Source organism: Pristiophorus japonicus, chromosome 15 (genome assembly GCF_044704955.1).
Source record: "Pristiophorus japonicus isolate sPriJap1 chromosome 15, sPriJap1.hap1, whole genome shotgun sequence".
Classification (NCBI taxonomy): domain Eukaryota; kingdom Metazoa; phylum Chordata; class Chondrichthyes; family Pristiophoridae; genus Pristiophorus; species Pristiophorus japonicus.
Window position 1 is genome coordinate 109,685,953 of NC_091991.1, and position 22,211 is coordinate 109,708,163.

A 22,211-nucleotide genomic window follows, 5' to 3' on the forward strand; every position below is an offset into this window, starting at 1 on the left:
TTATATTGCCTCTCCTCGTTTTTCCTACCAAAATGTATCACTTCGCATTTTTCTGCATTAAATTTTATGCCACATGTCCACCCATTTCACCAGCCTGTCTTTGTCTTCTTGATATCTATCCCTCTCCTCCTCACTGCTCACTATACTTCCAGGTTTTGTGTCATCTGCAAATTTTTAAATTGTGCCCTGTATATCAAGTCCAAGTCATTAATATATATCATGAAAAACAGTGGTCCTAGTATCGACCCCTGGGGAACACCACTGTATACCTTCCCCCAGTCCAAAAAATAACCGTTCACCACTACTCTCTGTTTCCTGTCACTGAGCCAATTTCATATCCATGCTCCCATTGTCCCTTTTATTCTAGGGGCTTCAACTTTGCTGGCAAGCCTATTTTGTGGCACTTTGTCGAACGCCTTTTGGAAATCCATGTACACCACATCAACCTCATTACCCTCATCAACCCTCTCTGTTATCTCATCAAAAAACTCAATCAAGTTGGTTAAACACAATTTGCCTTTAACAAATCCAGGCTGGCTTTCCTTAATTAATCCACCCTTGTCCAAGTGAGTGTTAATTTTGTCCCTGATTATCGTTACTGAAAGCTTCTCCACTACCGAGGTTAAACTGATTGGCCTGTAGTTGCTGGATTTATCCTTACACCCTTTTTTTGAACAATAGTGTAACATTTATAATTCTCCAGTCCTCTGGCACCAGCCCCGTATCTAAGGAGGATTGGAAGATTATGGCCAGTACCTCCACAATTTCCTCCTTAACTTCCCTCAGCATCCGAGGATGCACCCCCTCCGGTCCTGGTGACTTAATAACTTTAAGTACAGACAGCCTTTCTCGTAGCTCCTCTATCAATTTTTATCTCATCCATTATCTCCACTACCTCCTCTTTCACTATGTCTATGGCAGCATCTTCTTCCTTGGTGAAGACAGATGCAAAGTACTCATTTAGTGCCTCAGCCATACCCTCTGCCTCCATGCATAGGTCTCCTTTTTGGTCCCTAATTGGCCCCACCTCTCGTCTTATTGCCTGTTTACTATTAACATGCTTATAGGAGACTTTTGAATTCCCTTTTATGTCTGTTGCCAAGGTAAATTCCTACAACTAGACATTTTCAAAGTGTGCAGTTTCTGTGTGTGTAATGCCTCAGAGATTTGTTTGGTCTATTTTATGTAGCGCTGGAATCCTGTGGATGGTTTCAGTGACCGCCTGTTACCCAGTGATCGTTGGCAATGGAGTAATGTTGCAGGGTTGGTCCATCAACCACTGAACGAGTTTAAACTCGCGTCACCACACTGGGAGTGGGAATCCGACTGGTACGTGGATGAAAATATTGGTGGAGAGCCAACAGAAAAAGGGGTAAGAGGGTACAATGAATGACTGTGTTTATATTTAGCATATTGTGTGCACATCGTTCAGGCAGGCGAAGCTAATCAGGGCATCAACCCTGCCAATCTGATCACCCCTTTCTTGACGTATAGATATGTCAAGAAAGAAAGGGGTTATCACTTCCTAGCTACTTGCAAACCAGACTGTGCCTTCATTAGTGACCGATCTGCCCATCCTTTATACAAGGATTCATTCTACTTAATTATTGAAAAATGTATATTGTTTTGGGTGAATAACCTAAATAGCTTAACACAAGTTCCATTAATCAGCAAATAGAGGTTGTATTAAATTTAGAATCATCATAGATTTTTAAAAAGCTCGCTTGTATCTTGCACGAGAGATATGTGTTCCTTTGTGGTAAATACTGTATATCCTTCACTGAATAACATTTTAGATATCGAGATAGAATATCTTTGTTTAATAACACTCATGGAGATTATTATAACCCCTTGCGCTACACAATTAAATATTTCTATTAACTTGCATAGAATAAAACTACTTTGAATATTAACTGCGGAAGATGTTGCTAAATCATCCTATAATCCAACTAATTTCTATAAACCCATTTGCGCTCCTTTGCATACAGCCATCCTTGCTTATTGTGGCAGATCGTTAGTTTACTGTCACAGCTTCCGCTTGTATAGCACCTCTAACGCAGTAAAATGTCCCAAGGCGCTTACTACCTGCGGAACGATACCTCCGCCGGCGACACTGCCTTCGGAGGAGGGGATGGGTTCTCTTTCGAGAGACCATTGATGCATCTGTACGTAGCAGCTCTATTGTTTAATGATTTCATAGAATGTACAGCACAGAAACAGGCCATTCGGCCCAACTGATCTGTGCTGGTGATTTTACAGTACTATTTTTCTAAACCTGTACCTTGAACAGAATAACATCATCATCATCATAGGCAGTCTCTGAATCGAGGAAGACTTGCTTCCACTCTTAGCATGAGTTCTTAGGTAGCTGAACAGTCCAATATGAGAACCACAGTCCCTGTCACAGGTGGGACAGATAGTGATTGAGGGAAAGGGTGGGTGGGGAGTCTGGTTTGCTGCACGCTTCTTCCGCTGCCTGCGCTTAATTTATGCTTGCCCTCAGCGACGAGACTCGAGAAGCTCAGTGCCCTCCCGGATGCACTTCCTCCACTTAGGGTGGTCTTTGGCCAGGGACTCCCAGGTGTCAGTGGGGATGTTGCACTTTATCAGAGAGGCTTTGAGGGTGTCCTTGTAATGTTTCCTCTGCCCACCTTTGGCTCGTTTGCCGTGAAGGAGTTCCGAATAGAGCGCGTGCTTTGGGAGTCTCGTGTCTGGCATGCGAACAATGTGGCCTGTCCAGCGGAGCTGATCAAGTGTATAACAAGTTGCTTGTGTTTGCCATGTCAGGGTTGGACGTATGCCATTGATTTTCCTGCCACTTACACCAAAGACAAGCGGTGGAACTCCTGCGTACGTCGGCGGCGATGGATCCGGTACAGAAGATACAAGTCGTGTGACACGTGGGCAAAGGTTCGTTGACGAGTCTATCCTCCAGGTGGTGTTAAGAATTTAATAATAATTTCGGCCGCACTGTTGTGTGAATTTGCAGAACGAGCCTTCTAAATGAAAGACACATGACCAGTTCATTCATATTCGTTTAGCAGGTGAATCGGACTGACTCATGAGTGAGTGACCCAGCTGTAAACGGAATGAGTTTTCCCATTTGCTGCACACTGTATCCAGCAAGAGCCCATTCTTGCTTCTGTTTATATGATTAGAAACCGAAAACATAGATTAAAATTGTTAGAAAATACTACACAGATAGCCTAGGCATGTCTAGTGATGATGATTTGCTCAGTTGTATTTGTTTTCGTTAATTTAGGCAATAATAACATATTTTCCAACAGATTAAATCATTACCAACTTTTCTTCAAATAGGTTAAAATAAGGCTACGTCTATTTGTACTAACTGAAATGTAGCCGATTCTCTGATTGGCTCTCTATTTTCACTGCACCTATTGCTGATTGGTCACCTTGGAGCATAAGCTGCACCCTGAAGTTCCTCTGGAATGTGCAACTGGAACCGCCCAGCCCAAGTTCTGAGTGATTTACCAATTGGATCCATTTTGACTTCAGAAGTCACAGAGGACAGATCTCCCCAAAAGCCACCAAGTTACAGCCGAAGTCCCTTACCCTAGCTCAAGTGCATCCCTCCGCCAGCTGAAGACCCTTACCCCAGCACACGTGCTGCCTCCCACAGCCGAAGTCCATTACCCCAACGTAAGTGCATCCCTCGGCCAGCTGAAGACCCTTACCTCAGCACATGTGCTGCCTCCCACAGCCAAGTTCCAGCCAAAATCCCTTACCCAAGCGCAAGACATCCCCTCCTCCCCCGCCCCTCCCTCCATAGATGGGGCATTGTGTGTGGATTGTTAACGGGTTTATTGGGTATGAAGTGAATAGTGACAGTGTCGTGACTTCTGGATTTCATCCACCCCAACGATTTCCCTTTTAACACATGCACTTGAGCTTGCACGCAGCAGCGGGTAGGAAGAACATGATCCATCTTCTCTGAGTTCCCTCTCTCCCCTCTGATCCCCCACCTCCTGCTCTATCTCAATTTCTCTCTCTCTCTCTCTCTCTCTCTCTCCCTCCCCAAGCGCTCTCTCTGTCTCCCTCCCCAAGCTCTCTCGCTCCCCCCAGGCTCTCTCGCTTTTCTCCCCGCCCCAAGCTCTCTCTCCTCCCCCTCCCCCCCGCCCCAAGCGTGTTCTCTCTCCTCCTCCCCCGCCCCCCCAAGCTCTCTCTATCTCTCCTCCTCCCCTCCCCCCAAGCTCCCTCTCTCCCTCCCCCCAAGCTCCCTCTCTCCCTCCCCCCAAGCTCCCTCTCTCCCTCCCCCCAAGCACCCTCTCTCTCTCCCTCCTCCTAAGCTCCCTCTCTCTCCCCCCAAGCTCTCTCTCTCTCTCTCTCCTCCTCCCTCCCCGCAAGCTCCCTCTCTCCCTCCCCTCAAGCTCCCTCTCTTCCCCCCCCCAAGCTCCCTCTCTCCCTCCCCCCAAGCTCCCTCTCTCCCTCCCCCCAAGCTCTCTCTCTCTCTCCCCCCAAGCGTTCTCCCTCTCTCTCTCCCCAAGTTCTCTCTCCCCCCAAAGTTCTCCCTCTCTCTCCCCAAGTTCTCTCTCTCACACTCTCTCTCCCCAAGTTCTCTCTCTCTCTCTCTCTCTCTCCCCAAGTTCTCATTCTCTCTCTCTCTTTCTCTCTCTCCCCAAGTTCTCTCTCTCTCTCTCTCTCTCTCCCCAAGTTCTCTCTCTCGCTCTCCCCAAGTTCTCTCTCTCTCTCTCTCTCTCCCCAAGTTCTCTCTCTCTCCCCAAGTTCTCTCTCTCTCCCCCCAAGTTTCTCTCTCTCTCCCCAAGCGCGCTCTCTCTCTCTCTCTCTCTCTCTTCTCCCCCCCACTTCTCCCCCCTCTTCTCTTGCCCCCTCTTCTCTCTTCCATCCTCTTCTCTCCCCCCCCCCTCTCCACTTAAGGAGGTGGCCTTGGAAATAGTGGATGCATTGACAGTCATTTTCCAACATTCCATTGACTCTGGATCAGTTCCTATGGAGTGGAGGGTAGCCAATGTAACCCCACTTTTTAAAAAAGGAGGGAGAGAGAAAACAGAGAATTATAGACCGGTCAGCCTGACATCGGTAGTGGGTAAAATGATGAAATCAATTATTAAGGATGTCATAGCAGTGCATTTGGAAAGAGGTGACATGATAGGTCCAAGTCAGCATGGATTTGTGAAAGGGAAATCATGCTTGACAAATCTTCTGGAATTTTTTGAGGATGTTTCCAGTAGAGTGGACAAGGGAGAACCAGTTGATGTGGTATATTTGGACTTTCAGAAGGCTTTCGACAAGGTCCCACACAAGAGATTAATGTGCAAAGTTAAAGCACATGGGATTGGGGGTAATGTGCTGACATGGATTGAGAACTTGTTGTCAGACAGGAAGCAAAGAGTAGGAGTAAATGGGGACTTTTCAGAATGGCAGGCAGTGACTAGTGGGGTACCGCAAGGTTCTGTGCTGGGGCCCCAGCTGTTTACACTGTACATTAATGATTTAGACGAGGGGATTAAATGTAGTATCTCCAAATTTGCGGATGACACTAAGTTGGGTGGCAGTGTGAGCTGCGAGGAGGATGCTATGAGGCTGCAGAGCGACTTGGATAGGTTAGGTGAGTGGGCAAATGCATGGCAGATGAAGCATAATGTGGATAAATGTGAGGTTATCCACTTTGGTGGTAAAAACAGAGAGACAGACTATTATCTGAATGGTGACAGATTAGGAAAAGGGGAGGTGCAAAGAGACCTGGGTGTCATGGTACATCAGTCATTGAAGGTTGGCATGCAGGTACAGCAGGCGGTTAAGAAAGCAAATGGCATGTTGGCCTTCATAGCGAGAGGATTTGAGTACAGGGGCAGGGGGGTATTGCTACAGTTGTACAGGGCCTTGGTGAGGCCACACCTGGAGTATTGTGTACAGTTTTGGTCTCCTAACCTGAGGAAGGACATTCTTGCTATTGAGGGAGTGCAGCGAAGGTTCACCAGACTGATTCCCAGGATGGCGGGACTGACCTATCAAGAAAGACTGGATCAACTGGGCTTGTATTCACTGGAGTTCAGAAGAATGAGAGGGGACCTCATAGAAACGTTTAAAATTCTGACGGGGTTAGACAGGTTAGATGCAGGAAGAATGTTCCCAATGTTGGGGAAGTCCAGAACCAGGGGTCACAGTCTAAGGATAAGGGGTAAGCCATTTAGGACCGAGATGAGGAGGAACTTCTTCACCCAGAGAGTGATGAACCTGTGGCATTCTCTACCACAGAAAGTTGTTGAGGCCAATTCACTAAATATATTCAAAAAGGAGTTCGATGAAGTCCTTACTACTAGGGGGATCAAGGGGTATGGTGAGAAAGCAGGAATGGGGTACTGAAGTTGCATGTTCAGCCATGAACTCATTGAATGGCGGTGCAGGCTCGAAGGGCCGAATGGCCTACTCCTGCACCTATTTTCTGTGTTTCTATGTTTCTCTCCCCCCCTCTTCTCTTCCCCCCCCTCTTCTCTTCCCCCCCTCTTCTCCTCCCCCCCCTCTTCTCTCCCCCCCTCTTCTCTCCCCCCCTCTTCTCTCCCCCCCTCTTCTCTCCCCCCCTCTTCTCTCCCCCCCCTTCTCTCCCCCCCTCTTCTCTCCCCCCCTCTTCTCTCCCCCCCTCTTCTCTCCCCCCCTCTTCTCTCCCCCCCTCTTCTCTCCCCGCCTCTTCTCTCCCCCCCTCTTCTCTCCCCCCCTCTTCTCTCCCCCCCTCTTCTCTCCCCCCCTCTTCTCTCCCCCCCTCTTCTCTCCACCCCTCTTCTCTCCCCCCCTCTTCTCTTTCTCCCCCCCCAAGCTTTCTTCCCCCCCCCCAAGCTTTCCTTCACCCCCCCCCCCCCGTCATGTATCTTACGTTATTATATATAACTGTATCCTAACATGCTATACATGACTGTAATAAGATATGACCTGTAACCACCAGCATACCTTACCACCAGGGGTGCACTTGCAAGAGACAGGTATATAAGGACAGGTCTCAGGCAAGTGCAGCATTCCAGAGCTGTGAAATAAAGGTGCAGGTCCAGAGTGACCTTGACTTCACTACATGCCTCGTGTGAATCTGTACTGAGGGGACAGGACTTTACAGTGGCGACGGGTTACGGGATTACAGAATGGCGAACAACGGATCAGATGAAAAGTACATTGCGGGAGACAATTGGGAGGACTTTATAGAAAGGCTCCAGCAAAGCTTGGTTAGGCGACGATAAGGCAGACAAGAGAAGAGCCCATCTCTTGACCAGCTGTGGCTCGAAAACATACGCTTTAATGAAGGATCTGTTGGCATCCAAGAAACCAGCAAGCAAGTCGTTTGAAGAATTGAGCACACTGGTAAGAGACCACCTGAAGCCAGCGAGCAGCCTACACATGGCCAGATACAGATTCTACAACTACAGACGCTGTGTGGGCCAGAGCATACCCGACTTCGTGGCGGAACTTCGGAGGTTGGCTAGTTTATGTGAGTTCTCCGATGAACTGAGGAGAGAAATGCTGAGAGACTTTTTCATTGAAGGAATAGGCCACGCAGGCATATTCTGAAAGCTCATAGAGACCAATAACCTGACCTTAGAGGCAGCAGCACTGGTTGCACAAACATTCTTGGAAGGGGAAGAAGAAACGAGGTTGATTTACAATGCAGGTACAACAACTAACGAAATATTGGAACAAGAAGTTCACAGCACTAAACAAGCTGCTACCCCCACACACAGACAAAACCGGGAGAACAGGCTCTCGACAGCAGGCAGAAGCCATCAAGAGCCACAGGAACGGCCGTTCACACCTCATCAACCCACAATGCGAGCAATCAACTACAAACTGAGAGAAGCTCAAGAGAGATCAGCCAGACGCAGCTCATTCTTTGGGAACACTTTAAACAATAGAACAGGTCTGTGCTGGAGGTGTGGGGGTGGGCACTCATCAAGGGGATGTCAATTTCAGCAGGCTGTTTTCAGAAATTGTGAATATACTGGGCATTTGGCACGCATGTGCAAAAAAACGGCAGCTCGGCTGGTATACGAATCGGATGGGTCGGAAAGTGGACCAGAAGATGGTGGGGACAGTACCTGGGACACCGGTGTACAGCGGGTCAACACGATCAATGGCCGCTGCTCTTACAACAGGACGCCTCCTATAATGATGAGGGTCCTGGATATCTGTCAACATGGAGCTGGATACAGGAGCGAGCCAATCTCTCATGGGGGCTCAACAATTTGAACAACTGTGGCCGCATAAATGAGACAGACCAAAACTCACAAGGGTCGACACCAAACTAAAGACCTATACCACAGAAATCATACCAGTCCTCGGCAGCGCCATGCTCTCTGTCACACACAAAGGGACAGTGAACCGACTTCCCCTGTGGATTGTCCTCGGAGACCCCCCAGCAATGCTGGGGAGAAGCTGGCTGGCAAAACTAAACTGGAAATGGGATGATGTCCATGCCATGTCATTAGAGGAACGGACCTCCTGCTCAACAGTTATAAAGCGATTTGAACATCTCTTTCAGCCAGGTGTGGGCACTTTCAAAGGGGCCAAAGTCAAAATCTACATCACACAGAATGCTAGACCGGTCCATCACAAGGCCAGAGCTGTACCCTGTGTGATGAGGGAAAAGATTGAACATGAACTAGACAGGCTTCTGCGGGAAGGCATTATATCACCTGTGGAATTTAGCGACTGGGCAAGTCCCATCGTCCCAGTCATGAAGCCTGATGGATCCGTACGAATCTGTGGGAACTACAAATCTACCATAAACAGAGTTTCCCTACAGGACCAGTACCCGCTGCCCAGAGCGGAGGACTTATTTGCCACATTGGCTGAAGGTAAACTTTTCTCAAAATTAGACCTCACATCTGCGTATATGACGCAAGAATTGACCAAGGAATCCAAGCTACTCACCACCATCAACACACATCGAGGCCTTTTCATGTACAATCGATGCCCATTCGGCATCAGGTCAGCAGCTGCCATATTCCAGCGCAACTTGGAGAGTCTGCTCAAGTCCATCCCGGGGACGGTTGTATTTCAAGACGACATACTTATCACGGGCAGGGACACCGACTCCCATCTCCGTAATTTGGAGGAAGTACTAAAGCGGTTGGATCGGGTAGACCTACGAGTCAAGAAATCCAAGTGCCTGTTTCTCGCACCCGAGGTTGAATTTTTGGGCAGAAGGATTGCCGCTGATGGAATCCGCCCAACAGAGTCCAAAACAGAAGCAATTCGCCTGGCACCCAGGCCCCGGAATGTCTCAGAACTGCGTGCCTTTCTCGGGCTACTCAATTACTTTGGGAACTTTATGCAGAACTTAAGCACGCTGCTGGAGCCTCTCCACGTGCTACTCAGGAAGGGGTGCGATTGGTTTTGGGGGGACGCCCAGGAACGTGCCTTCAATAAGGCACGCAGCCTTCTGTGTTCCAACAGTGTTTTGACTTTCTTTGATCCAGGTAAAAAGCTAGTTCTCACATGCGATGCGTCAGCATATGGGGTCAGGTGCGTTTTGTAACATGTCAATAGTGCGGGCAAATTACAACCCATAGCTTATGCCTCCAGGTCACTTTCGCGGGCGGAGCGCCGGTACAGAATGGTAGAGAATCTGTACTGAGGGGACAGGACTTTACACCCCCAAAGTTTTCTTTCCCCCTCCCCAAGCTCTCTTCCACCCCCCCCCAAGCTCTCTTCCTTCTCCCCCCCCCCCCCACAAGCTCTCTTCCCTCTTTCCCCCCCCCCCCCCAAGCTCTCTTTCCTCCCCCGCCTCTCTCCCCCCCCCCCCCCCCCCCCCCAAAGCTCGGGGCTCGGTGGATGCATTCGGCTGCTGATGTTGGCAACGTGGTGTTGGACGCATGTGCAGAAAAGGGTTAGTGGGAATTGGGCTGGGGGGAGGGGGGGCGGTTGGAGTCAGTGATATTTGTCCTAACTCTCGCTTCTGAGCATGTGTCAGTAGACGCATGCGCAGAAGGTGACTTATTACAAATAGTTACTCTGTTAAAATAAATACAGATCAAAGAAGGGCAGAGGATGAATCTCAATCCATATCTGCTGTCTTTGCTCTTGCTACGCTGAATATCTCCACCTGATTGTCATCATCATCAAAGGCGGTCCCTCGAGTCAAGGATGACTTGCTTCCACGTCAAAAAGTTCACACGTGTTTCAATGAAGGACCTGATATTCCCGATCCCGAACTAAATCTTGAAGGGTGGAAGATGCCTATGCGTGGATTTTTTTAACGTGGAGTGGCCAATGCACACCAGCCACCACACCGGCTTGACAGAGTTAGGTCTTGGTCCAGTGGCAAGGATTAACCAGGACAACTGGAGACCTGCTCTGCTACATGAACCTAGTGTGCATATTGCAGTGTGGGCTGGCCCGTGCTGCCCCTGGGCCCTCGCCTCTTCTGGGCCCTGAACTCATGTCTTTCCTGGGCCTCGATCACATTCCTCGACAAACTCTCGCCGCTTCTTCGCCCCGGCCTCGCCGCTCCTGCTGTACCTGCCCACGCTCCAATCACCGACCTGGATCTTGGTGACGTCCCTTTTCGCTGCCGTCGCTCTCCTGCTGCAGCACGCGCTGCTCCCTGGAGTGGTATGCCGCCACACTGCTCCTTCCGCTCCCCGGCCTGCTCCGATGGTGCTCGCAGGATTATAGGAACACATTGAGACTCAGTGCATGTGAGTTAAAGAATATTAAACGAAGAGGAGCATGGTTGTTAGTGATGCGAAATAAGTCATTAGGCTTACATCCCATAGATAAGCTTTTACAGTTTTGTCAATTCCAATACAGACTCATAGCTAATGTAGTGAATGCAAAGTGTTTCTTCAAGTTTTGTACTATTAAACTAATTGAATTGGAACTGAACAGCTAAATGGAACCTTGCTGTGCAATCTTTAACTCAGGTCTTTTCTTTCTAGGTTCCCTCACAAGAGACTGGACCGCTGCCCGATCCCTTTAATGATATTGCAGTAGGCGGATGGGATATCACTGAGGAGCCTTCAGGACATCTTTCAGTCTGGGCAGTTACAGTACAGGGAAAGGTACAATAAATTCAGAGACTTTAAAGGGACATTAACATGGAAATATTTTGGGCAAAATTCTCAATGTAAAAACATTATGGCTCGGCGTTTCCGGGTGTTTTCCACTCGGAAATCAGAGCAAGTTGGGCAGATTTGACTGAAATAGCGCAAAAGATTGTGAAATTTAAAACATGAGTTACACCCAATGTTCCTTTTAAGCTGCATGCGCACAGTGGTCTGGAGCTCATGCACAGCCAGCTCACAGGCTTTTAGATGCAGAAAGTGCAGTTGCATGGGCCATGTGGCGCAAAACAAATTAGAGGCAACATTGGTTACACCCATAACCACTTGCACTCGAGTTTCCACGATCTGTTACACTGTTCAAAAGTCAATTCGGCACCTGCCCAAATAACTGGCCACAGCCCCCATGCTTTTGGCCTAAAAATACCTGTGGGAGCAACGTAGCCAAACCTGATCTTGTTCACAGTCAATATCCAGGCATCATCACTTCCATCAGCAGTGACTGGTTAGCAATCCAGAGTATGAATCTCTCTCCCCTCGCCACACCCCTCTACCCAGGCTTTGTGACATTGAAGTCAGTGTTACCACCCCAATGCAGAGACTAACTCCACGCAGACCTTGGCTCAAACTTCTGGGCTTTTCCTATCATCTTCTTTGAAAGAGCTGTATGGTTGCTAGTCTTTTCTGCTGTGCATTTGTAATGACAATGCAGTGACATTGTGTGTGTGTGTCGAATTTTCATCATCATCATCATCATAAGCAGTCCCTCGGAATCGAGGAAGACTTGCTTCCACTCTTAAATTGAGTTCTTAGGTGACTGAACAGTCCAACACGAGAACCACAGTCCCTGTCACAGGTGGGACAGATAGTCGTTGAGGATAAGGGAGGGTGGGACTGGTTTGCCGCACGCTCTTTCTGCTGCCTGCGCTTGGTTTCTGCATACTCTCGGCAACGAGACTTGAGGTGCTCAGCGCCCTCCCGGATGCACTTCCTCCACTTAGGGCAGTCTTTGGCCAGGGACTCCCAGGTGTCAGTGGGGATGTTGCACTTTATCAGGGAGGCTTTGAGGGTGTCCTTTCAACGTTTCCTCTGCTCACCTGGGGCTCGCTTGCCATGAAGGAGCTCCGGGTAGAGTGCTTGCTTTGGGAGTCTCGTGATGGGGAATCGGAGAAAAATTGAGGGCCAGAATCAGTATGGGGCAGGGGGCAAAGATCGGGGGCTGGAACCAGCACAAGTTGCGGGGGGCGGGGGTGAGGAGGTGGCAGGCGAGAGAATCAGGTGAGGATCAGGAGCCGGGACCAGCATAGGGGGGAAAGGAGCCGGAGGAGCGAGAGGAGGAGTGGGTCAGCAACAATCTGGGGCCAGCAGAGCAGGGGGAGATCCAGAGGGGTTGGGGGTGGGAGGGCTTAGGGAAGGATCAGCATCCGGAAGAGGCTTGCGGGGTGGGGGGGGGGGGGCGGTCTGGCACCGCGGTGGGTGGGTTAGGCAGAGTTGCTATCAGGAGATAAGTGTAAAGGTATATACCTCCTAGATCCAGCTGTCCTCGCCTTGCATTAGCTGGCGGGTTTCACAAGGTGTGCAAAACCTGACCAACTAAAGCTAAATTCAAAATGAAGGTTTAAGCAGAGGCTTCCAGCTTCATTATAATATTTAAATAGACGACCCGCCTCTTGACAGCAGGCCTCTGTTAAAACCAGAAGGTGGCGGTTCAGATTTCTAAAACTTTAACTTCCACAAGACCCCAACCCACCTGGTTTTTTTTTAGGTTAAAAGTCCCGTGCGTGTGTGTTTTTGATAAAGTTGGTGGAAAGTGCTAAAAGTTAAACAATGCAGCCAGAAAATCTTTAAACCACATTTGTGGCACATGGCTCCTTTAGGGGCAGGTTTTGTGCTAGAAAATATAAGTAGCTCTTAAACTGAATCAACGCAGTGCATAATTTTGCATTTGATTTCTTTCAGGTATTTTATCGAGAAAATATAAATGATCAGAATCCCGAGGGTTCGTCGTGGACTGAAATCCAGACTCTCGGGGAAGTAGTTCAGATCGCCTGTGGGCCAGGTGACCTTTTGTGTGCGGTGTTGTGGGAAGGTCAGCTGATGGTGAGAGAAGGAATAAACCGAGAGAAACCTAAAGGTACATTGTAACTCAGCATGAATGTCCTTCCAAGGTTAACCAGCCACGGTGGGTTAATGTTAATATATTAAAATAGGACATCAAAATTAGGACCTCACACATTACATATGAACATTATATCTATGCTTCCATATACAATGCAGCATTAATACTCACAAATCTTGATGTTCTGATTTAGGATTTAGCTACCAATGAGGTAACATTCTAAGAACAACTCTCTGCAAACTTCAGGCCCACAGGACAAAGAAATCTGGGTTTGATTTTAACTTCCCTCCCCCTCCACCCCCCCCCACACCTACTGGAAACCAGGCACGGGGAGGGTGTCATTTGATTAGGTTGCAGGGAAAAGAACCATTGCTCAGAGAGGTTGGCTGGAGATAGTAAAATCTGGCAAGGCAGCAGAACTTAAAGGGCCACCTCCCTTGGAGCAAGTGAGGAAGTCAGGCTGTCGTAGTGTAGGAATGTTGTAGAGGCCCTGGAGGAGCATAGGTCTACAGCATAGGGCTGGAGTTTAGCTCTTGGTCTTGTTGGTGGCAGCCGGATTAACTCGGTGAAACAGCGAGAACATTTGGACAACTGGAGTTCACTGAAGAGCCCAGACCCTATTATAAATGGGGCATGTTAAGGCATCTACGTTTAAAATTATATTTCTTCATACTGAACTTTCCTGAAGCCTTTCTGCATGGGCACAGTTGTGTCTGCTGGTGTGGTTATTCATAAATTTAAATGCTGCATTGTTGGTCAAATAATATTTCCATGATACCGTGCAGTACTGCTCATGAATGCTGTAAATATGTCTCTGTTGCTTGGTCCACAGGGAATTGTTGGAAGATTGTTGAACCACCAAACTCTGAAAACGGTCTTGTCCAGGTCGCAGTGGGAGTTAATGTGCTATGGGCTGTCACACGGGACAGAAGAGTAAGTGCACGCGCTATAGATCTTTTAAAAGTGTAATGTAGTAAGTAATATGCGCATTAGATTGGTGTGCCCCACACCCCCCCCCATCCCACTTCTGCTGCCTCAGCTGAGATCAGCAAACACAGCACAGAGCAGAGGGTTTGAACCTGGGTCAGTGGTCAGTCTGGGTCAGTCTGCATCGGTCAGTGCTGTAACTACATGGTGCATTTACTCACTGGCTCTTGGGTGGTGGGGGGGTGGGGGTAAATCTCAAAATGTATCTACATTCTAAAGCCAATCAATATTCTTAAATAGTGTGGAAATCCATGCTGCTGTTTGCATACAGGCATCTCGTCAGCTGAACAAGGAATGGCTAAGTAGATTAATAAAAGAAGAAGGAACTTGCATTTATATAGCACCTTTCACAACCTCAGGACGTCTCAAAGCGCTTCACAGCCAATTAAGTACTTTTGAAGTGTCATCACTGTTGTACTGTAGGAAATGCGGCAGCCAATTAACGCACGGCAAGGTCCCACAAACAGCAATGTAATAATGACCAGATAATCTGTTTTAGTGATATTGATTGAGGGATAAATATTGGCCCCAGGACACCGGGGAGAACTCGCCTACTCTTCTTCAAAGTAATGCCCTGGGATCTTTTACAACCACCTGAGAGCGTAGATGGGGCCTCGGTTTAACATCTCATTCGAAAGACGGCACCTCCAACAGTGCAGCACTCCCTCAGCACTGCACTGGGAGCATCGGCCTAGATTTTTTGCCCACATCTTTTCTGACTCAAAGGCGAGAGTGCTACCACTGAGCCATGGCTGATATCTTAACATATGTTGTGAAAGACTTTACTATGCGGATTTGCTTGAAAAATTGGGTTCATGCTTGTTCTCTCTCCGTCTGTCATCTCTGCTGTGGAGACTGGTTATCAGCACACTCCATATTTTCTGGTCTCTGCTCGGGTGGATTGTGTCAGCCCCAGATAGTGTATTTTTTGATTCCAGCACATCAACTAACCACATTTTTTTTTGCCTTCCTGACCACTATGACCAGCTTTTCCAGAAAGTATCAATCCCAATAACCTTTCCTTGTGCCTCTGGAATAATGCATCTACAGTATTCTTCTCATTTCATTTCATTTTTCTCAGTTCATGGACCCCCTCATTCGTCATACTTCTTGTCTCGTTTTCAACATATATCGGTAGCAGCCTAACTGAAGCCTCTCCAGTTTGTCATCTACTCTTAACATTCAAAGTCGATTTTTTACTTCCGTACAAAGTTGTTCACTGTACGTAACATTTAAATATTCTACTTCTTATCCCCTGCTTGATTTTGTGGCTCATAAATATCGGGAAGACCGAAGCCATTGTCTTCAGTCCCTGCCATAAACTTCATTCCCTAGCCACCGATTCCATCCCTCTTCCTGACAACTGTCTTGGATGAACCAGATAGTTCGCAACCTTGGTGTCATATTTGACCCAGAGATGAGCTTCCAACCGCAAATCCATGCCATCTCTGTCTATATCCACCTCCTTAAAATTACCGTTCGACTCTGTTGCTGCCTCAGCTCATCTGGTGCTGAAACCCTCATCCATGCCTTTGTTACCTCGAGATTTGACAATTCCAATGCACTCCTGGTTGAACTCCCATCTTCCACTCCCCACAAACTTAAGCTCATCCGAAACTCTACTGCCTGTGTCTTAACTTGCACCAAGTCCCGTTCACTGATCACCCCTGTGCCTGCGGACGCATATTGGCTCCTGGTTGAGCAATGCCTTGATTTTAAAATTCTCACTTTGTTTCCAAATCCCTCCATGGCCTCGCCACTCCCTATCTCTGTATCCTCCTCCAGCCCTACAACCCTCCAAGATATCTGCAGTACTCCAATTCTGGCACCTTGAACATCCCTGATTATAATCGCTCCACCATTGGCGGCTGAACCTTCAGCTGCCTGGGCCCCAAGCTCTGGAACTCCCTCCCTAAACCTCTCCGCCTCTCTACCTCTCTTTCCTCCTTTAAGACGTTCCTTGAAATCTACCTCTTTGACCAAGCTTTTGGTCATCTGCTGTAATTTTTTCTTATGTGGCTCTGTGTCAAATTTTGTTTGATAACGCTCCTGTGAAGCGCCTTGGGATGTTTGACTACGTTAAAGGCATTCTATAAATACAAGTTGTTTTACATAGATATGAAAACTGCAAAGGAAAGAGAAACAATTTTGTATAAGAATAGTTGTTCTGTATCACGGAGAAGTGATAATCATAGAATCATACATATAGAAGGAGTATATTTGGCCCATCGTACCTGTGCCAGCTCTTTGAAAGAGCTATCCAATTAGTCCCACTCCCCCTACTCTTTCCCCACAGCCCTGCAAGTTTTTACTTTTTAAGTATATATCCAGTTCCCTTTTGAAAGTTACTATTGAATGTGCTTCCACCACCCTATCAGTTGGTGCAATCCAGATCACAACTCATCGCTGTGTAAAACAAATTCTCTTCATCTGCCCTCTGGTTCTTTTGCCAATCATCTTAAATCTATGTCCTCTGGTTATTGACCCCGCTGCCAGTAGAAACAGTTTCTCCTTGTATACTCTATCAAAAACCCCATATGATTTTGAGCACCTCAGCAATATATATGTAACTTTGTGAGTTGTATTTTTGTGTTGCTAGGTTTGGTTTCGAAGAGGTGTCTGTTCTGAGAACCCTGCTGGAACAGGCTGGATTTGTATGAATGTAGAGATGGTGATGGTGAATGTGGGATTAAATGATCAGGTGAGAATAATGCTGCATCTCCTTTTTTGACAGTGCTCTGGTTTTAATACCAGGTAAATGTTGGTCTCGATAAAACCACTCCGATTATTTGGAAATTATATGTTTCTCAGATTGTCTAATTGAATCCATTGTGGCTCCTAATGACAGTATCAATTAGTGATTAAGCCATACCAGTGTAATTACCGACCGCTCACTCAATAGTATGTTTAGTGCAAATGTAAAATGATACCATAGCCCAATGCTTTGAGTTACAGATTGGACCAAAGTTAAATTAGACAATAAACTGCGCTGTGGGCTACTTACACCCCATTTCTTTCCTATTCTATTCCAAGGTGTGGGGAATTGGCTATGAAGACCGCGCTATCTATTTTCGGCACGGTGTGACACCTGCTGAATACAGTGGAAAGGCCTGGAAAATAATAGTTGTGAACAGAGAGCACGACCGAGCTTCTCGTGCAGGCAGTGCTACTAGTCTTGTAAGGTAAGTAACCCAGCATCTGCCAACTTTGTTCTTTACAATTGCCACTCAGATGCGGCAAAGTAAATGATCATCACTTATAGGAAGTAACATAGAAATAGGAGGAGGCCAATCAGCCCCTTGAGCCTGTTCCGCCATTCAATGAGATAATTCCCAGAGAATATATGCATTTGATGCCATTTATAAATAAGGGTGTGTGTGAAAGAGAGAAAAGAAAGACTAGCAATATATACCACCGGACGTCTCAAAGTGCTTTACAGCCAATGAAGTACTTTTGGAGTGTAGTCACTGGCCTAATGTAAAAATGCGGCAGCCAATTTGCTCACAGCAAGCTCCCACAAACAGCAATATGATAATGACCAGATAATCTGTTTTATTATGTTGATTGGCCAGGACACCGGGGATAACTCCCCTGCTCTTCTTTGAAATAGTGCCGTGGGATCTTTTACGTCCACCTGAGAAAGCAGACAGGGCCTCGGTTAAACATCTCAACCGAAAATGTCTTAATGAAAGTGATGAATATGGATTTGGCAATTGTCTACAAAAAGACCCAACATATTCAGGATCTGATTGGGATGAACAGTTTGTTGTGACAATAGAATTTAACCAGCCAGTCAATCTTTATTCAATGAGGTGCCAAGGCCCTAAGCTGATTTGTATCCTAACTCCATCTACCTGCGTTGGTTCTATAACCCTTAATACGCTTACCTAACAAAAATGTATTAATCTCAGTTTTTAAATTTTCAATTGATCCCCAGCCTCTCCAACTTTTTGGGGCAGAGAGTTCCAGATTTCCACTAACCTTTTTGTGTGAAGAAGTGGTTCCTGACATCACCCCTGAACAGATGTCCCTTTGTTCTGGACTGTACACAGTGCTCCAGTTGTAGTCTCACCAGAGCCCTGTACAATTATAGCAAGACTTCCTTACTCTTCTATTCCAACCCCCTAGCAATAAAGGCCAACATGTTTCCTGTCCAAGTATACTTAAACCTCTCTGAACACCAGCATTTAATAGTTTCTCACCATTTAAAACATATTCTGTTTTTCTATTCTTCCTACCATAGTGAATAACCTCACATTTCCCCACATTATACTCCATCAACTACCTTAACCTGTCTATATCCCTTAGGCTCTTTGTGTCCTCCTGAAAGCTTCATTTCCCATGTCATTTTGTATTGCCAGCAAACTTGGATACATTACACTCGGTCCCTTCATCTAAGTCATTAATATAAATTGTAAATAGCTGAGGCACAAGCACTGATTCTTGTGGCACTCGACTAGTTACAGCCTGCCAATCTGAAAATAGAAACATAGAAATTTACAGCGCAGAAGGAGGCCATTTTGGCCCATCGTTTCTGCGCCAGCCGACAAAGAGCCTCATGGCCCATCGCCAGCAACCCTAAAGGTTACATACAAACCCATGAACAATGACGGAAAGGCAAAGAGCACCCAGCCCAACCAGTCCACCTCACACAATTGCAACACCCTTTATACTAAAAACATCTACACTCCACCCCAACCAGAGCCATGTGATCTCCTGGGAGAGGCAAAAACAAGATAAAAACCCAGGCCAATTTAGGGAGAAAAAATCTGGCAAAATTCCTCTCCGACCCATCCAGGTGATCGAAACTAGTCCAGGAGATCACCCTGGCCGTATTCGATTCCCTGCAGTACTTACCATTATATCTGCTCCGTCCAACAAAAGGTCATCCAGTCTAATCCCAATTACCAGCTCTAGGTCCGTAACCCTGCAGGTTACTGCACTTTAAGTGCCCATCCAACCATCTCTTAAAAGTGGTGAAGGTTTCTGTATCCACTACTCTTCGAGACAGCGAGTTCCAGATCCCCTCTGTGTAAAGGAGCCCGCACCCCCCTCAAATCCCCTCTAAACCTTCCACCAACCACCTTAAAACTATGCCCCCTTGTAATAGCCCCCTCCACCAATGGAAATGGATCCTTACTATCCACTATGTCCAGGCCCCCAATATTTTGTACACCTCGATGAGGTCTCCTCCAAACCTCCTCTGTTCCAATGAGAACAAACCCAGCCTATCCAATCTGTCCTCATAACTAAGATTCTTCATTCCAGGCAGCATCCTAGTAAATCTCCTCTGCACCCTCTCTAGTGCAATCACGTCCTTCCTATAATACGGCGACCAGAACTGCACTCAGTACTCCAGCTGTGGCCTAACCAAAGTATTATACAACTTAGGCATAACCTCCCTGCTCTTATATTCTATGCCTTGGCCAATAAAGGCAAGCATTCCGTATGCCTTCTTAACCACCTTATCCACCTGGCCTGCTACTTTCAGGGATCTGTGGACAAGCACTCCAAGGTCCCTTTGTTCATCTACACTATTAAGTGGCCTACCGCTTAATGTGTATACCCTTTCCTTATTATCCCTCCCAAAGTGCATCACCTCACACTTCTCTGAATTAAATTCCATTTGCCACTGCTCTGCCCACCTGACCAGTAGATTGATGTCCTCCTGCAGCTCATGACTTTCCTCTTCATTATCAACCACACAGCCAATTTTAGTGTTGTCTGCAAACTTCTTAATCATACTTCCTATATTCAAATCTAAATCGTTGATATATACCACAAAAAGCAAGGAACCCAGTACTCCACCCTGCAGAACCCCACTGGAAACATCCTTCCAGTCACAAAAACATCCATCAATCATTACCCTTTACTTCCTACATTCAAGCCAATTTTGGATCCAACTTGCCACTTTGCCCTGGATCCCATGGGCTTTAACCTTCATGACCAGTCTACCATGTGGGACCTTATCAAAAGCTTTGCTAAAGTCCGTATATACTACATCGTACACACTACCCTCATCGACCCTCTTAGTTACCTCCTCAAAAAATTCAATCAGGTTAGTCAAACACGATCTTCCCTTAACAAATCTGTGCTGACTGTCCCTAATTAATCCTTGCCTTTCCAAATGTAGATTTATCCTGTCTTTCAGGATTTTGTCCAATAATTTTCCCACCACTGAGGTTAGGCTGACAGGCCTGTAATTACACGGCCTATCCCTTTTTCCCTTCTTAAACAAGGGTACTACATTAGCAGTCCTCCAATCCTCCGGCACCATGCCCATATCCAAAGAGGACTGGAAAATGATGGTCAAGGCCTCTGCTATTTCCTCTTTTACTTCGCTCAACAACCTGGGATGCATTTCATTCGGACCTGGGGACTTATCTACTTTCAAAGCTGCTAAACCCCTTAATACTTCCTCTCTCACTATATTTATTTTATCCAGAATATCACACTCCTCCTCGATAGCAGTATCTGCATTGCCCCTTTCCTTTGTGAAAACAGATGCAAAGTATTTGTTAAGAACCCTACCAACAATTTCTGCCTCCACAAAAAGATTATCTTTATGGTCTCTAATAGGCCCTACCCTTTCTTTATTTACCCTCTTACTCTTAATATATTTATGGAACATCTTAGGGTTTTCCTTAATTTTACTGGCCAAGAATTTCTCGTGCTCTCTCTTAGCATTCCTAATATCCTCTTTAATTTTACCTCTTATCTTTCTATATTCCTCTAAAGATTCTAAAATATTTAGACGTTGATATGTGACATAAACGTTACTTTTTTTCTTAATCCTCCCCTGTAAGTCCCTAGACATCCAGGGGGCTCTAGAACTATTTTTCCCAGCTTTTTTCTTTAAGGGCACATGTTTGGCCTGAACCTTCCGGATCTCCTCCTTGAATGCCTCCCACTGTTCCGACACTGATTTACCCACAAGTAGCTGTTTCCAGTTCACTGTGGCCAAATCACTCCTTAACTTAGCAAAATTAGCTTTTTCCCAATTCGGAACTTTTATTCCAGGCCTATTCTTGTTCTTATCCATAACTAACTAGAATCTGACTGAATTATGGTCACTGACACCCAAATGCTCCCCCACTAATACCCTTTCAACCTGCCCAGCTTCATTCCCCAAAACTAAATCCAAGACCGTCTCCTCTCGTGTTGGGCTTGCTACATACTGACTAAAAAAGTTCTCTTGAATGCATTTCAAGAATTACGCATCCTCTATACTCTTCACACTAAATTTGTCCCAATCAATATTTGGATAGTTAAAATCCCCTACTATTACTACCCGATGGTTTTTAGACTTCACAGCAATTTGCTCCAGCAATTGGTTAATGGACAGAAAACTGTAGAGATAAATTACCCATTTATCGCTACAGTTTTCTGTCCGTTAACCAATCCTCTATCCATTCTAATATATTATGGTAGACTGGTCACGAAAGTAAAAGCCCATGGGATCCAGGGCAAAGTGGCAAGTTGGATCCAAAATTGGCTCAGAGGCAGGAAACAAAGGGTAATGGTTGATGGATGTTTTTGTGACTGGAAGGATGTTTTCAGTGAGGTTCTGCAGGGCTCAGTACTGGGTCCCTTGCTTTTTGTGGTATACATCAATGATCTAGACTTGAATATAGGGGGTATGACTAAGAAGTTTGCAGATGATACAAAAATCGGCTGTGTGGTTGATAATGAAGAAGAAAGCTGTAGACTGCAGGAATCTATCAATGAACTGGTCAGGTGGGCAGAGCAGTGGCAAATGGAATTCAATCTGGAGAAGTGTGAGGTATTTCATTTGGGGAAGGCTAACAAGGAAAGGGAATACACATTAAATGGTAGGACACTGAGAAGTGTAGAGGAACAAAGGGACCTGGGAGTGCATGTCCACAAATCCCTGAAGGTAGCAGGCCAGGTAGATAAGGTGGTTAAGATGGCATACGGAGTACTTGCCTTTATTAGCCGAGGCATAGAATATAAGAGCGGGGGGGGGAGGGGTTATGCTCGAACTGTATAAAACACTGGTTAGACCACAGCTGGAGTACTGCATGCAGCTCTGGTCACTGCATTACAGGAAGGACGTGATT

At 46.6% G+C, this 22,211-nt stretch overlaps 1 protein-coding gene across 3 annotated transcripts in view; it reads left to right on the forward strand.

The window, feature by feature from the left end:
- Positions 1-22,211, forward strand: part of tecpr1a (tectonin beta-propeller repeat containing 1a) — a 125,500-nt gene that overhangs the window by 15,348 nt on the left and 87,941 nt on the right. For all 3 annotated transcript variants that reach the window (XR_011596801.1, XM_070900768.1, XM_070900767.1), the window contains exons 3-9: positions 1,190-1,372; positions 2,788-2,910; positions 10,902-11,024; positions 12,984-13,158; positions 13,976-14,076; positions 16,730-16,831; positions 17,164-17,312. Coding sequence is in view for 2 of the 3 variants with exons in the window: in XM_070900768.1 (XP_070756869.1) it covers positions 1,190-1,372; positions 2,788-2,910; positions 10,902-11,024; positions 12,984-13,158; positions 13,976-14,076; positions 16,730-16,831; positions 17,164-17,312 (956 nt within the window). In the remaining variant the exon portion in view is untranslated. The remainder of the gene's footprint in view (positions 1-1,189; positions 1,373-2,787; positions 2,911-10,901; positions 11,025-12,983; positions 13,159-13,975; positions 14,077-16,729; positions 16,832-17,163; positions 17,313-22,211) is intronic.